Source organism: Geotrypetes seraphini, chromosome 12, assembly GCF_902459505.1.
Source record: "Geotrypetes seraphini chromosome 12, aGeoSer1.1, whole genome shotgun sequence".
Lineage (NCBI taxonomy): Eukaryota > Metazoa > Chordata > Amphibia > Gymnophiona > Dermophiidae > Geotrypetes > Geotrypetes seraphini.
This window is the reverse complement of record NC_047095.1, coordinates 43,451,556-43,467,508: the sequence shown is the minus strand read 5'-3', so window position 1 is coordinate 43,467,508 and position 15,953 is coordinate 43,451,556. Positions and strand designations below refer to the sequence as shown.

General features: G+C 43.8%; 2 protein-coding genes across 12 annotated transcripts in view; one reads left to right on the top strand and one right to left on the bottom strand.

Moving 5' to 3' along the window:
• LRRC7 (leucine rich repeat containing 7) overlaps window positions 1–15,953 on the top strand; it is a 464,098-nt gene that overhangs the window by 124,546 nt on the left and 323,599 nt on the right. The window lies entirely within an intron of this gene.
• LOC117346752 (cilia- and flagella-associated protein 97-like) lies at window positions 6,661–7,345 on the bottom strand. The gene has a single exon (XM_033916820.1). The coding sequence runs from the start codon at window positions 7,311–7,313 to the stop codon at window positions 6,741–6,743; it is 573 nt and encodes a 190-aa protein (XP_033772711.1). The 5' UTR covers window positions 7,314–7,345; the 3' UTR covers window positions 6,661–6,740.

The window sequence follows — 15,953 nt, the reverse complement described above, 5'->3', positions numbered from 1 at the left end:
TATCTACAAATTTGGTGCGAAATAAATCACCTTGGTCATTCTTAGATTCATATGTTCATTCTGCCTTGTAGACACTTCTGCCTCTCTCTCTTTCTCTCTATCTCTCTTTTTTCTTTTTTATTTCAATTCATCTTCTCTGCTTTTCTATCCTTTCTATTTCTTTTCTTAGCAGTTTCAAATACTCTGAATTCTTCTTACTAATCTACTATATGCAAATAACAGCAATTATGGTTTCTTTTGTTTCTACATCACTAGTTCTTATTCAGTTTTTATGTATTTAAACTGCTTTCTGTATATTACTTATAATATTCAATAAAATTAATGAACTAAAAAAAAAAAAAAAAAGAAAAGGCGGGTAGGTGGGTAAAATAGGAATAGGTGGACAAAAGTTAAACGGAACCACCAAGGGGCTGGACTCTGCGTGCAGTGTAACACAACAGAAACAGTGACGCAGGTCCCCTAATATTGCGCAAAATATAAAGATAGCAGATACGAGTTTGAAAAAAACAGAGAAATAGCAATCGTCACTTTACAAATGAACAAATAACCCCCTCAAGCTGCATTAAGAATTTTTATTGCAGGCTGCGGTGGTAAAAGCGCTGACGCTCATGTGAATTCTATGAGCAGCGGAGCTTTTACCACCACAGCCAGCGATATAAAACCCTAACGTGGCTTCATAACCCCCCCTCCCCCCCTTTTATGAAGCCGCATTAGCTTTTTTTCATTGCCAGCCTTGGCAGTAAAAGCTCCTGCGCTCATAGAATACCTATGAGCTTTGGAGCTAATATTGTTGTGGCTTCATAAAAGGGGGCCAAAAGGGGGGTGGAGTGAAATAAAACAAAAATTGAAAATAAGATACCATTTTATTGGACTAATACATTTTTCAATTAGCTTTCAGAGGCCAAAACCTCTTTTCTCAGGTCAGTAAAGTATACTGCTGTTATGGTATCCTGTCCTGACCTGAGGAAGGGTGTTTTGATCTCTGAAATTACTAAAAAAATGTAATACAATTAGTCCAACAAACCTTATTTCCATGTTCTATTTATAAATATTTATCAACACAGCTACAATACTACTTTATCCTAAAGCAAAAAAAAAAAAGGTTTTTTTTCTACCTTTTGTTTTCTCTGGTTTCTGTTTTCCTCATCACCTCTTCTTTCCATCCACTGTCTGCCCTCTCTCTGCCCCTTCTAAATGGCATCTTCTCTCCTTCTATGCCCTTTCCAGAAGCTGTCTGCCTCACCCTTCCATCTCTCCCTCCACCACCATGGTCTGGCATCCATCTTCTTACCTTCCCTCCCCTCCCCAATGATCTGGCATCTCTCTCCTCTCCTTCCCTTCCTGTTCTCACCCCCCCGTGGTTTGTATTTTTACTTTCTACTTTCCTTCCCTCGTCTTCCTTTTCAATTTATTTTCTGCATCTATCTAGATTAAATTCTTACTACCCAGTCCTCAGTTTCCCTTTTCACTGTGTCTGCCTCCAGCTTGCCACCTCTTTCCTCACCTTCTCCAGTATTTCACTAACTTTATCCTCTACCCACCCCCCCAGCATGTGCCCTTTTTTTATTTATCCCCTCCTTCCATCATGTGCCCTCTTTCTCTACCCCTTCCATCCAGCATATTCTCCTCTGTCCACTTCCATCCATTGTCTGCCTCCTCTCTCCACCTCCATTGTCTGCTCCTCTTTCTCTCCTCCCCATTTCCTTCCTGCATCTGCTCCCCTCTTTCCCTCTCCTCCCCACTTCCATCCAGCATCTGCTCCCTTCTCTCTCCCATCCCCACTTCCATCCAGCATAGGCTTCCCCTCCCCATTAACATTCAATGTCTGCCCTTTCTTTCCATACACCCCTCTTCCATTAGTATCTGCCAATTCTCTCTCCCTTTACCCCACTTCCATCAGCATCTGCCCCCTTTCTCTCCCTCCAACCCAATTCCATCCAGTATCCTTCCCCCTTCTGTCTCTCTATCCCTTTCCCTGCACACCAATTCCATCAGCATCTGCCCCCTTTCTCTCCCTCCACTACTCTTCCATACCACCCTTCTCTCCCTCCTGCTCCCTTTACCCTCCCTTCCTCCCAGTGTCATCTTGTCCCCTCACCTCCCCATGCTGCTGTATACTTTCCTAAACCAGCAGCAGCTGTAAATTTAAACACAATCATCATGGGACCTTGCTGCACCTCCCTGAGGCTTCTGATTCTGCTCCGGAATGAGGAAGTGACATCGGAGGGGGTGGACCAGCAGCCACATGGAGTTGTAGGAAGGTCCCGCGATGACTGAAGCTTACTGCCGCTGCTGCTGGTTCAAGAAAGTTGCAGCAGCAGAGTAGGGTGGGAGGTTCTAGACTCAGTGTGCCGGCTGTGCACTCCCTTAGAGCATGCACCCGGGGTGGACTTCCCCTCCTGCTCTGCCCTTGGTATGCCACTGAGGAAGGAAATGATTGAAGGGGAAGTGAAAGGGGAGAGAGGTGGCAGACTGTATTGAAGGGGAAGAGACAGAGGATGGAGATACTGATGGAAGAAGAGAGATATTATGGAAAAGCTGGATAGAAAGGGGAAGAGAGGAAGCAGATGCTGAATAGAAGGGGACAGATGCTGGAGGGGAGAGAAAGAGATCAGAGTTAGTGAAAGACTGGGAATAAGGGAAAGTAAACTAGGACAGCCAGGGTGAGGGAAAGAGATAGAAAGCTGCCCGTAGACCATAAAAAAGAAGGAACTTGAAGACTAGACAGTAAGAATGAGTTAAATCTGGACATAGAGGTAGAAAAATAAATTGAAGAAAGCTGAAAGGAAGAGAGAAATCCTGGCAAGAGACTTAAGACGGAGGAAAGCAGAAACCAGCGGCAGAAAAAAGGATTTTATTTTTAATTCAGGATAAAGTAGTGTGATACCCGTATTTATAAAGGTTAATACATAAAATAGAATTAAGATGATATCTTTTCATTGGACTAATTATAATACGTTTGACCAACAGTAAGAGACCAAAACCTCCTTTCTCGGGTCAGGATAGCTTACTGTCTTGACCTGGGGAAGGAGGTGTTGGCCTCTGAGAGCTAACTAAAAAATGTTTTACGTCCTTTCAATAAAATATCATCTTATATTTCATTTTTTAATTTATATTTGTAATTCTTAATTTGTAATGTACTGTGTGAATAATACCATCAGGTTAATGCAATGGAAAATTTTCTGCTCACATCAACTCAACAGTCCTTTGCTCACAAAAAAAAAAAAAAAAGAGTTTTTGCACACATGAACTCGGTCCTTAGAGGAAACATTGCCCACATAGGGCTCCTTTTACTAAGGTGCGTTAGGGCCTTAACACGCGGAATAACGTGCGCTAAATTGCCGTGCGTGCTAGGCCTTAACGCCAGCATTGAGCTGACGTTATTCTAGAAGCGTATTGCGTGGTTAGCGCGCAGTAATTTTGTGCGTATGCTAAAAATGCTAGTGCACCTTAGTAAAAGGAGCCCATAGGCAATTTAACCAGGTAGAAGCCTCTCCTGCCTCGTGAAATTGCTTTGAATATTGACCTCCAAGGGTTTAGCCCTACGGTTCAATCTTTGGTCATCTGCATGACTGTTTAGCGTTCAGATCTGCCCCGGCTCAGCCACTTGAGGTAAAAATTAAACCAAGCAATTTGAATCGCCTATCCAATTTAATTAGGCAAATTTGTATATTCATTTAGCCCATTTTAAATGTGCCATCTGCATGTTTAATGCATAAGTTGATCATTTAAATGTGTTGCAAAAGTGGGTTAATCTATTATTCTGTTCTGCTGTGCAGTAAATTCACTGAAAAATTAAGCACTGTGGTGAGAAACTAGGTCACTTGAACTTAGTGTTACTCTTTACCGTTTTAGCGCTCTAGTTTTAAGCGTAAATTTTTCAGTTTTGTAAAAACAGACACAGTGAGAGATTGTGGTTCTAGAATACACAATGACTTCTTGAAAAAGGAATGTTTCATGAGGTTAATGCAAAACACTGGACATACCTAATTTTTCATTTCAATGAGACGATAACAGTGGTCTCAAACTCGTGACCCGGGGGCCACATGCGGCCCCCCAGGTACTATTTTGAGGCCCTCGGTATGTTTATCATAATCACAAAAGTAAAATAAAACAGTTTCTTGATTATGTGTCTCTTTAGCTATAAATTGCAATGTTATTATTAAGACTTAGCCAAAAGGAAAGATTTATAAACTATAAAGAGTTTTACCTCATGCAAAATTGTCATTTCTTTAATAAGACATTAACTGTTTTTTTTCTGAGGCCCTCCAAGTACCTACAAATCCAAAATGTGGCCCTGCAAAGGGTTTGAGTTTGAGACCACTGGACTATAAGGACAACAGAAATGAGAGAAGGGCATGGATTGGCTTCATAAAAATAACAAAACAAATGTGGGCTTTTTAACTTATAGAAGTTTTATGAAATCTTGTGTAATAAGAAAAAAAAAAAGTGAATACAGTTCTCTTAATTTGAGTTAAAGCTGACGGTTACCCCAGAAGCATGTACGTAACCAAAGTGTCTGTGGACAAATTTACTCTCCTCCCCTCTCAACTTCAGCTCACAGGAAACAGACTATAATGCTTCAAAGTTGTTCTTTTATTATATTCATTTATGATTCTACATAGTTACATTTGCCATACATTTCGGCCAACAATGGCCAAGTTTTTTGAAAGCTGTTTCAAAAGAATTGCGCCTTTTGTCTCTTTAACCAGTTGCTTGTAGTCCTTTCCACCTCTTCATTTGAGTCCAGCAGATGCCTCCAAAGGTATTTCAATTTTGGAAGAAGATAAAAACGTGCCTTACCACTTTGCCAAGTCACATCATGCTATATTAACCATGCCTTGTAAAACTGTTTACAAACAAGAGCGTTGACCCTAATTCCTCCACAAAAGAGAATCCAACCAAAACAAAAGACTTTTGAGTAAATCTCATCAGCGCAGAATTTATTTGTATCTAATCCATGAGCTTTTTCATAGGACCGACAGGGACCCCTGAGGAAGACAGTAGTGTCGAAACATGGACTGTGTAGGTCCTAGACATTTTCATGCGGATTACCAAGTTGTTTTAATAAAGCTTTCATCTTGAACATCAACTCCCTAGCTCCATTATATAGACTGCGAGCCCACCAGGACAGTCTGGGAATTATGCTTGAGTACCTGAATAAATTCATGTAAACCGTTCTGAACGCCCCTGAAAGAACGGTATAGAAAATTGAATAAATACATAAATATGAGGTGCTACCCATATGTTTGAGGAATGTGGACAGCGCGTGCGAATTGGATATAGTATGTCCTTCCACCGCTAGAGGTGTCTAGCAGTATGCTTTGTGAATCAGTGTGCCAACAGGTGTACAGCTGAGTGGTCGCATTGTTATGTCTCTGTGAGATTTTGTAAGGTTGCGTTTTAGTGACTCAGTGGATTTCAATATGATGGATTTACTGAGCAAAGAATCTTCAACAAATTTTGTTTCAAACTTTAAAAAATTGCTGCAGAAACCCATCGTATGCTCCAGGATGCTTTCGAGATAATGCCATGTGCCAAAGCAAAACCTTTCTTTGGTACAAACACTTCAAGGATGGATGAACATCTGTCCACGATGATGATCGTTCCAGACGACCATCAACAAGCACAACACTGGAAACCATAGCAAAAGTTTGTGATACTATCTATGCAGATCGTAGGCTAACTATCCATGATGTTTGTGACATAGGAGGACAGTCATATGGGACAGTTCATCAAATTTTGTTGGACGAATTGAACATGAGGTGCATTTCTGTGAAATTTGTGCCAAGACTGCTAACCGGTGAACAGAAGGCCCATCGCGTTTGTCTGTTCGGAGCTTCCAGAAACATTACAGTGATTACACACTCTCCCTATTAGCCAGATCTTGCTCCCTGTGATTTTTTTCTGTTCCACAAAATGAAATTATGACTAAAAGGGCATCGTTTTAACACGATTGAAGAGATCCAGGCAAAATCGCAGGAGGTCCTCAAGGCACTCACCCAAGATGACTTCCATAGATGCATGGACTCATGGGAAAACATCAGAATTGACATTGGGGGATAGGCTTGTGGGCCGGCGGTGTACAATCGCTGCATGCGCCTGGCCTTTCCCTTCACGGAATTGCGGTGGCAGCTGGGGATAATTAAATGGAGTGGGCAGGGGGAAGTGGTAGACCGGGGGGAGGAGGAATCGACGATGGGTCGGCTTGGGGGCAGGCTGGCTTCGGCCCAGCTTCGAGGGACGGAGGGGGTGGGACAAAGGCTGGAAGGCAGTGAGGGGGAGGGGCATGAATTCGGGACATAGGAAGGAGAGAGGAAGGGGACACCAGATATCAAAGGTAGGAAAAATTATTTTATTTTCAATTTAGTGATCAAAATATGTCAGTTTTGAGAATTTATATCTGCTGTCTATATTTTTTACTATATGTGTCTATTTTTCTATAGTTGTTACTGAGGTGACATTGCACATTTTAAAGTCATCTGCCTTGACATCTTTGAAAACCTCCTGAATATAAATGATAATTAACATTTTCTCTGCGTACAGTGTGCTTTGTGTTTTTTTTAAATTTGTGGTTGAAATGAAAATGGTACAACACAATGTACTTAAATCACTGAAATACAGAAGATTAAAATGCTGGTACAGCAATAAAGGTCACAAGAAGCAACAAAAAGCAAGTCGGTAGAAACCTAGAAAAACAGGTCACCAAAAACCCTTTAAATAAAGAAAGGAAGTGGATTTCACATCCATGCTGCTCGGACATTTGTGGATTTCTTAGATGTTAGTGTTGTTGTACTGGATGAATTAGAACATGGTCTTTCAATTCTGCGCATGCTTGCACTTGATGCTCTTTTATGTATATCTGATGTCAAACTTAGTCTGCTTAGAGTAGACTTTCCAGGTCTGGGTGACAATACTGTTGTACACAGATAACTGGACTGACGATGATAATCCATCAATTGCTCTGTGCGTGTTATACCAGTTGTTGGCTTCACAGCTTCCAGTCTCTTCAGTAAAGCCAGGTTATCTTTTTCAATCCTCTGTTGTTCCTTTAGTCTGTTGACAGCACTGTGATATAACCTCACAGGAGGGCATGTCAGTTTCTTAGGAATGATGCTGTTGCTCCTCATCCCAGAATTTTGTTTTGACAGTTCTTTTAAAAGCCTTTGGTTTTCTCGATCAATTTGTCGTACCTCATTATTTGTAAATGAATAATTCTTCTTTATTTTGGTGGCTGGAGTCTCAGTGACCAAGTTTCGCTGATCTTTCTTATCCAAGCGCATAAAAGCTTTCAAAAGTTGATTCAAATCCATTGTTTCTTAATCATATATTCTCACTCCTTCCTATCCCTTGTGATACCGTTACAATGTCTGCAAGCCTGCGCATGGAAACAAGGAGTTTTTGATCCCATGTTTTGACCAACTGATTTTTTCCAATATATATATTCCATTCTTGTTTCAAGTCGTTGACATGCTTTAAATAGAAATAATAGTAAAAATAATATCATAATAATAATTGGAATAAGCCCTTGAAGATCATCTGACATATTTTTCTTAATAGGGTAAAATAAGAGAATTTGTTCCAAACTGCCTTTATATTTTCCTGCAAACACAAATAATTTTAAGTGTCAGAATTACTCTGATAGTAAATTATCCCCCTCCCCCTTTTACAAAACCGCAGAAGCAGTTTTTAGCGCAGGCCGGTGTGCTGAATGCTCTGCGCTGCTCCCAACCCTCATAGAGTTCCTATGAGTTTTGGGAGCAGCACAGAGCATTCAGCACACAAGCCTGCGCTAAAAAACGCTATCGCGGTAATGTAAAAAAAAAAAAAAAGGGGGGGGGAGAATGAGAGGTATGCACTTGGATACAACATCCCTGAGCAGCAGTAAATATATTCAGATCTGAGGCTGCTTGAAAACAGTGAACCCAAAATACAATCCAAAATCAAATTATACAATATATTCCCTCATCACCTCATACTAATTACCATGTGGTTAATATTTAGTGTAAATATTGATACTGATGGGGGGGACCCTCAGAGAGAACTTAGAGCCACCAGCTCAGTTTAATTGTCACTGACACTAATTGGCTGATTATCTTTTTCTTATTCTTAAGTCTCCATTAATTTGTACTTTATTTCAGATGACCATTGCAGTGTTTCAAAATGTTTCGCCTACTGTTCCCAAAAGTCCCATTCAAATATTGCAAAGAATATCAGAAGTCCACAGAAGCATTGAAAAGGCACACCTGTCACTGCCGGTTCTTTGACATGTCGGCTTCAGGGCTCAGCGTTCTCAATAAAATTCAGCATGACCACTACTCTGCCAAAGTGTCACCATTAAGCTCCAGGAAGCACATAACAATGGGGAAGGACGTGCCACAGGTATAGTTTTAAAAGTGGAGGAAAGACCTCAGTGTCACGGTGGATTAAAATTAAAAAAAACTCATTCTTCTGGACAAAATAGCTTCAAAAATAATTTTGAAGATGCAGACACATCCTCGGTCTAGAAAAACTCCACTCTATATAATTGTTCCTTACTTGAGTGAAAATATTGATCATATAAATAGCGTAATAACTCAAATAGCGTAATAACTCGAATAGCTATAAAAAATTAGTCTTCACAAAACTCAAAGCAAAGAAAGAAACAAAAACTTACCTGCAGCAAGGATTTCTTCCACAAGATGTGTAAGCAGGGTGCAGAAAAGAGGTGTTCACAAAGGGTCCGAATGTGTTCAAATCCAGACAATACTCATCAGCGGACCCCCTTCAGCACCCTGAATGCATTACATTGTTGAAGTTTTATGGAGCATTCTAGTAATAATAATAACAGTTTATATACCGCAGGGCCGTGAAGTTCTATGCGGTTTACAATGATTAGAAAGATGCTACAAATTGAGTGAAACTTTACATAGTTGGAGATTAGTGGCTAACAGTTTAAGGCAGGGGTGTCCAATCTTTTGTCTTCCCTGGGCCGCATTGGTAGAAAAAAATGTTCACTGCAGCAAGACAGAGGAGGGAGCCGGCAAGACGGTAAACACCTGGGGGCAGCAGAGGAAAACGCTGCATCACCCTCGACCGGGATGTGCTGAGACTTGGAGTCGGTCCAGAGAATGGCCACCCGGATGGTCTCGGGACTCAAGGATCTCCCGTACGAGGAACGGCTGGATAAGTTGCAGCTGTACTCACTCGAGGAACGCAGAGAGAGGGGTGACATGATCGAGACGTTCAAGTATCTCACGGGCCGCATCGAGGTGGAAGAAGATATCTTCTTTTTCAAGGGTCCCGCGGCAACAAGGGGGCATCCGTGGAAAATCAGGGGCGGGAAACTGCACGGGGACACCAGGAAATTCTTTTTCACTGAAAGGGTGGTTGATCGCTGGAATAGTCGTCCACTTCAGGTGATTGAGGCCAGCAGTGTGCCTGATTTTAAGGCCAAATGGGATAGACAGGTGGGATCTATTCACAGAGAAAGGTAGGGGAGGGTCATTGGGGTGGGCAGACTAGATGGGCCGTGGCCCTTATCTGCCGTCTATTTCTATGTTTCTATGTTAAAATACTTCACTGGGCCGCAGGTTGGACACCCCTGGTTTAAGGGATCAGTTTTTATGGGAGAGATTGTGATGGGAGAGATTGTGCAGATCCGCTACCTAGGTACTTCAGGAACAGGTATGTTTTTAGGTGTTTCCTAAATTCACCATAGTTATTTGCGTGTATAATTAGTTTTTCCAGGTCTTTGCCCCATAAGGCTGCTTGATAAGAGAGAAGATGTCTATTTAATAGTTTTTTTTCATTTTTTTTACCATTAAGCTCCAGCCACCATCAAACTCTTTTCTTCCCGTCAGCGACTCAACTGGCATCATGTATTTATTTATTTACCCCCTTCCTTTGCCTAGCCGCGCTGGTGTTTTTAGTGACGGCCACTGCGGGAACAGACGCTCATAGAATTTCAATGAGCGTTTGAGCTGTTACCATGGCAGCTGGCGCAGCTATGCAAAGGGAGGGGGTTATTGAGATATATTAACCGCCTTTATGAAGAGATTCACCCAAGGCGGTGTACAGCAGGTAGAATTCAACATAAAACTTACAATTTTAACAGCACAACGGTAGTAAAAAGACCAAATATAAATACAATGAATGAGGTAAAGTCAAAATCAGTAAACTGAAACTTATTAATGGGACTCACATGAAACAGTTTCAAAAATATATTTATCAACAGCACTGAAATTCAAATAAGAGAGATACGAGCATAATAATACATACTAAAAGGGAGACATAATACTTATGAAGCATCCAATAAGCCCAAATTAGAACATTCAAATAACATTAGATATGACGCTAATGCTTTTCTATAATACAGCTTATCCTCTAGCTGAGGGTTCAAATGCAGATATTAGATGGGGACAAGATGGGTGGTACAGCGTGCGCTGGGATAAACAGATGGGAGGTTAAACTCAGGTTAACATAATAATGAGTCTCCATTTCCTGCAAAAGAAACATTAAGCAACCCGATGTACCTGTAGGGAGTCAAAATTCAGCTTAAGAGTGGTCAACGTTTTTCTGGCCACTGCTGGCTTTATTCCTGGATATTCAGAGATGGGCCATGTCCAGGCACCAGCATTAAATATCTGGGCATGTGCAATTGGCTAACTGTGTAAGTGTATGTGATTACCTCGTATGGGGCCCTTTTGCAAAGGCGCGCTAACCATTTCAGCGCATGCTAACATGTCCATTATATTCTATGGATGCGTTAGCGTTTAGCGTGCTAATATCTAGCGCACGCTAAAACGGATAGCGCGCCTTAGTAAAAGGACCCCATGGTTAGAAAAGTCCAACATGCTCGTTCCCCCTCAAATTCTTAAATATGGACCACAGCACTAGAGAATGACACGGGGACAAATTTTTCCCTGTCCCCGCGGGAACTCATTTCCCCGTCCTGTCCCCAAGAGTTCTTTTCCTGTCCCTGCCCCATTCCTGCAAGCTCCGTCCTCATCTGCACAAGCCACTTTAAAATCATAAGTAGCAACATTCTAGAGCTCAGATTGTGATGTCATAATGCCTCATTCCACCAATGCCTAAGCTCTGTCCTAAACTAAACTAAACCTTGGGTTTATATACCGCACCATCTCCACGAATGCGGAGCTCGGCACGGTTTACAGGAAGAAAGATGAGAGAGGAACTACAGTGGAGAGATTAAAGAGTTAGGTGTAAAGGGGGAAGGTGAGAGGCCTAAGAGGGGGGAAGTGTTACAGTTTTGAGAATAGCCAGGTTTTTAGGTGTTTGCGGAAGAGTTGGAGGGAGCTTGAGGGGAGGTGAGGTTATTCCAGATCTCAGTGATTCTAAAGGGGAGGGATGACCCAAGTTTGCCTACATGGGAAATACCTTTTATGGAAGGGAAGGATAGTTTAAAAATTTGGGAGGATCTGGAGGAAGTAGGGGCTGGGGAGTTCCAGGATAGAGGGATAACGGCAGGAAGGATGCCATGTAGGATCTTGTAGGCCAGACACGCACATTTGAAGTGGATCCTGGGGATTACTGGGAGCCAATGGAGCTTAGACAGGAGTGGTGAGATGTGATCAAATTTGCTTTTTGCAAAAACAAGCTTAGCTGCGGCGTTCTGAATCCGCTGAAGTCTGTGGAGGCTTTTATTGGTTAGGCTGAGGTAGATAGAATTGCAATAATCCAATCTGGAGATTGTCCTCATCTGCACAAGCCTCAAACACTTTAAAATCCTAAGTAGCAACATTCTAGAGCTCAGATTGTGATGTCATAATGCCTCATTCCACCAATGCCTAAGCTCCGTCCTCATCTGCGCAAGCCTCAAACACTTTAAAATCATAAGTAGCAACGTTCTAGAGCTCAGATTGTGATGTCATAATGCCTCATTCCACCAATGCCTAAGCTCCGTCCTCATCTGCACAAGCCTCAAACACTTTAAAATCATAAGTGTTTGAGGCTTGTGTGGTTAAGGCAGAGCTTATAGGAATGGGGCAGGGACTGTGACAAAACTCACAGGGATGGGGAAATTTGTCCCTGCCCCACAGGAACTCAATTTGTCCCCGTGTCATTCTCTACTCAGCAGTATCACTTATACAGTTAACATAATATAAAATAACACATTTTATATACCATGTCAAAGCTATAACTCAGCAAAGGTTTTTTAGAGTAGGGATAGACCAAAAGTTTTCCATAAACAAGAGAGACACTGGAGGTCGCTAGACCAATTCTTTTACTAACAAAAGTCCAACAAAACGTATTTGATAAAATCAAAGGCGGAAAAGCCTAATGAGGTGACAGTGTCTACAAGAAGATAACATAGATGAATGAACCCAAGGGCCCGACACAGACCCGTGTGTGGCCTAAACGCCTTCTTCAGGGATCACAGTTTCTGATGGGTAGGATAGTAAGGGCTCCTTTTAGAAAGCCGCGCTGGCCGTTTAATGCGCATAATAGCACGCGCTAAACCGCCGGCCACGCTAGCTGCCACCACCTCCTCTTGAGCAGGCGGTAGTGTTTCGGCCAGCACGGGGGTTAAGCGCGTGATGAAAAGTCACGCGCGTTAAACCCGTTAGCGCGGCTTTGTAAAAGGAGCCCTAAATTTGATTAAAAGCCTCAGTGGTGATAATGGTATAGTGCAGAGAACAAATGTCATATAATAGCCAGATCAGTGTGAAAACAGGCATGCACCAGAGCTGGCTCAATTCTAGTCTTTTCCTCTCAAACACTTGTGTCTTTACAAGAGCATTTGCAAAAATGCCGAAAATCATCTTATGTTTGCACAGTTTAGAAACCAAATTTTGTCTAATTCGTAGCATTACAGGGCTGTTCCCTAATTTTCTGTAAAAGGGGGTTGGGAATGGGGAATGAATAGGCTTCAGAGGAACAGTGAAAACCAGAACCTAGCATAGAAAAAAGAACTGCCTATCAGTGGCATACCAAAGGGGGGGGGGGAGGTGGTCCATCCTGGGAGCAGGGAGCTCGGTGGGTGCTGGAGCGGTCTCAGGTCTGAGGTCTGCAGTTCACCTGCTCACAGCCATCAGCTCTCCAGCCCCGCCCCCTCTGACATCAACTTCCTGTTCCAGGGTGGGAGACCAGCAAAGCCGATGGCCGCGTGCAAGGCGGTGCTCCGGCCAGAGGAAGGAGTGCTCCCCTCCCCCCCCCCCAAGGTTCCCACCTGGCCAGATAAACCACTGCTGCCTATAACCAGACAGAAACTTCTGTAAGATATCTCTTGTGAAAAACAGACCACTTATGTTGTAGGTAAATCTACCCTTTGTCTCACAAGGCAGGAAATGCGCAACTCACCCAATCACGATTGCATTCAACCAGTCCAGCATTCAGATTTAACATAAGTACATCCTAATTAAGAAAGATATTGGTTACGCATGGGGAATTCTGTTATTGAAATTTAATTTGTGATTTCAGTTCAGTTTCTTACAGACACATCACTAAAAGTTCCCATCATAATTGGTATTCTCATTGCCAGCTTAAGCAGAGAGTCTAAAGAAGGAGCTGTTAAGGACTGAGCTTCTGTACACTTTCATCTTTGCAGATTCCCACAAAATCGTTTTTATTTATATACCACTTATATCCTAAGTGGTTTAGCATTCAGGTATTTTATCATATTTCCCTATCTGTCCCGGTGGGCTCAAACTCTATCTAGTGTACCTGGGGCAATGAGGGGATTAAGTGACTTGCCCAGGGTCACCAGGGGCAGCGAGGGGGATTTGAACCCACATCCTCAGGGTGCTAAAGCTGTAGCTCTAACCTCCGAGCCACACACTCCCACATTTTAAAGTGTTCTTATTTGAATAGCATTGCCAGATGTACACAGAATTCATAGGATCGGCGGAGCTAATACCGCCGCGAGCCGGCAATTTTTTTAAAAAAAGGCTTATGTGGCTTCGTAAAAGGTGGGGGTAGGTGTCGTCAGCAAGCCTGTGTTTCCTTCACAACCATCAGCGCCTGCAACCTGGTAAGGCCAGGAATCTTGAGAGTCGGGTTCTTAAAACCCTGCAACTCGTCTCTTTTTTTTGCTCCCCCGTTACCGCCAATCATAACTGCTGCCTCCTGCCCCAACTAAAAATGTTGCAAGTTTGCTATCCATAGATATACCGTATTTTCACGCATATAACGCCCGCGTTATACACGATTTTACAAACCGTGCATAACCATGCGTGTTATACGCGTGAGCACGTTTTACAACTTTTTTTTTACATAGTTCCCCCCCCCGACGTCCGATTCACTCCGCAGGACCGCTCACACCCCCACCCCAAAGGACTGCCCGCACCTGCACCCCCACCCCGAAGGACCGCTCGCACCCCCACAGCCTCCCCCCCCCCCATCATGGAGAAGCTCCTACTGTTGTCCTGCTGCTTCCTCTGCCGGCGGTCCCGGCCCTTCTGTGAGCCCTGCGTCTGCGCTGCTTCCTTTTCCGGCGATCCTGCCCTTTCTCTGACGTCAGAGAAAGAGCGGGACCGCCGGAAGAGGAAGCAGCGCAGATGCAGGGCTCACAGAAGGGGCGGGACCGCCGGCAGAGGAAGCAGCAGGACAATGGTAGGAGCTCCTCCATGATGGGGGGGGAGGCTGTGGGGGTGCGAGCGGTCCTTCGGGGTGGGGGTGGGGGTGCGAGTGCGAGCGGTCCTTCAGGGTCGGGGTGCGAGCGGTCCTGCGGGGGGGGTGAATCGGACGTCGGAGGGGGGAGCATCAGGCTTTCAGGGTGGGGACAGGACTTCAAGGGGGAGAGGAGAGTCGGGGCGGGCGAAAGGAGAGTCGGGCGGCGATGGGAGAGTCGGGGAGGCATGCGCGGTATACGGGTGTGCGTGGTATATAACAATTTCTTTACATAAATTACAGTTTCCCGCGCGCTATACCCATGTGCGCGTTTTACACGGGTGCGCGGTATATGAGTGAAAATACGGTAGTTTCTGAGTAGCAGATTTGCAGATTTATATGTTGCTTCATGGTATCTGGCAGTAGAGGGATTTTATGTTGCTATTACTGAGGTGACACTAGAATTTCAATATGTATTTGCTTTGTTCTATGTAGGGTTACCCAGACGTCCGGATTTCCCCGGAAACGTCCTCCTTTTGAGGACATGTCCGGGGGTCCGGACGGCTTTTCAAAACCCAGCGCTGTGTCCGGGTTTCGGAAAGCTTCCGGCGTTGGGACGGCATCTGCGAACGCGTGGATGCAACGTGTGATGCCGCGTGCACACGCATGACATCATCGTCGCATCCGCTCTTACGTGGATGTCGTCCTGACGCACGAACAGGTTAAGGGGCTGGGGCTGGGATGGGGTGTGACACGGGTAGAACTGGGCGGGCCTGGGGGGGGCGTGGCCATGGGTCCAGCTTTTCCTTTGGGAAAATCTGGTAACCCTAGTGGTATGGCAAGTGAGAAATCTGAGACAGATGTGTTGCATACATCCTTTTCATATGGGGGCAGGGTTACCGGACGTCCGGGGAAACCCGGACATGTCCTCGTTGTAGAAGACTTTCCGGGTGCCTGGCCAGATTTTCAAAGTCTGGCAGTTTGTCCGGGTTTCCCAAGCTCGGGGCTGAATCTGGAGAGCCTCAGAGCTTGCGCCGATGTCGTGCCACGACGTGCGATGTCGTTACGTCACATCCGTGTATGCTCAGAGACCCACCATAAATGGCCCCGAGTTTGGGGAAGGAGATAAGGGGACAGGGCTGGGGGCAGAGAGAGACTGGCCACGGGCCCTCTTTTCATGGAGAATAAATCTGGTAACCCTAGATATGGGATAAGCAAATTCATGCTAAACTTACAGTTAAAACCGTGGATTGAAGACAAAGTTTTATTTTATTTTTCTTTCCAGCTTATGATTTATCTTTAATCTTATCTATTGTTTTGCCTTTTGTCTTTGTTTTGTTCTATTTCTATCATTTAAATTTCTCCAGAATTCTACTGTTCAACGGCTCCCCCTTCTGCTTCTA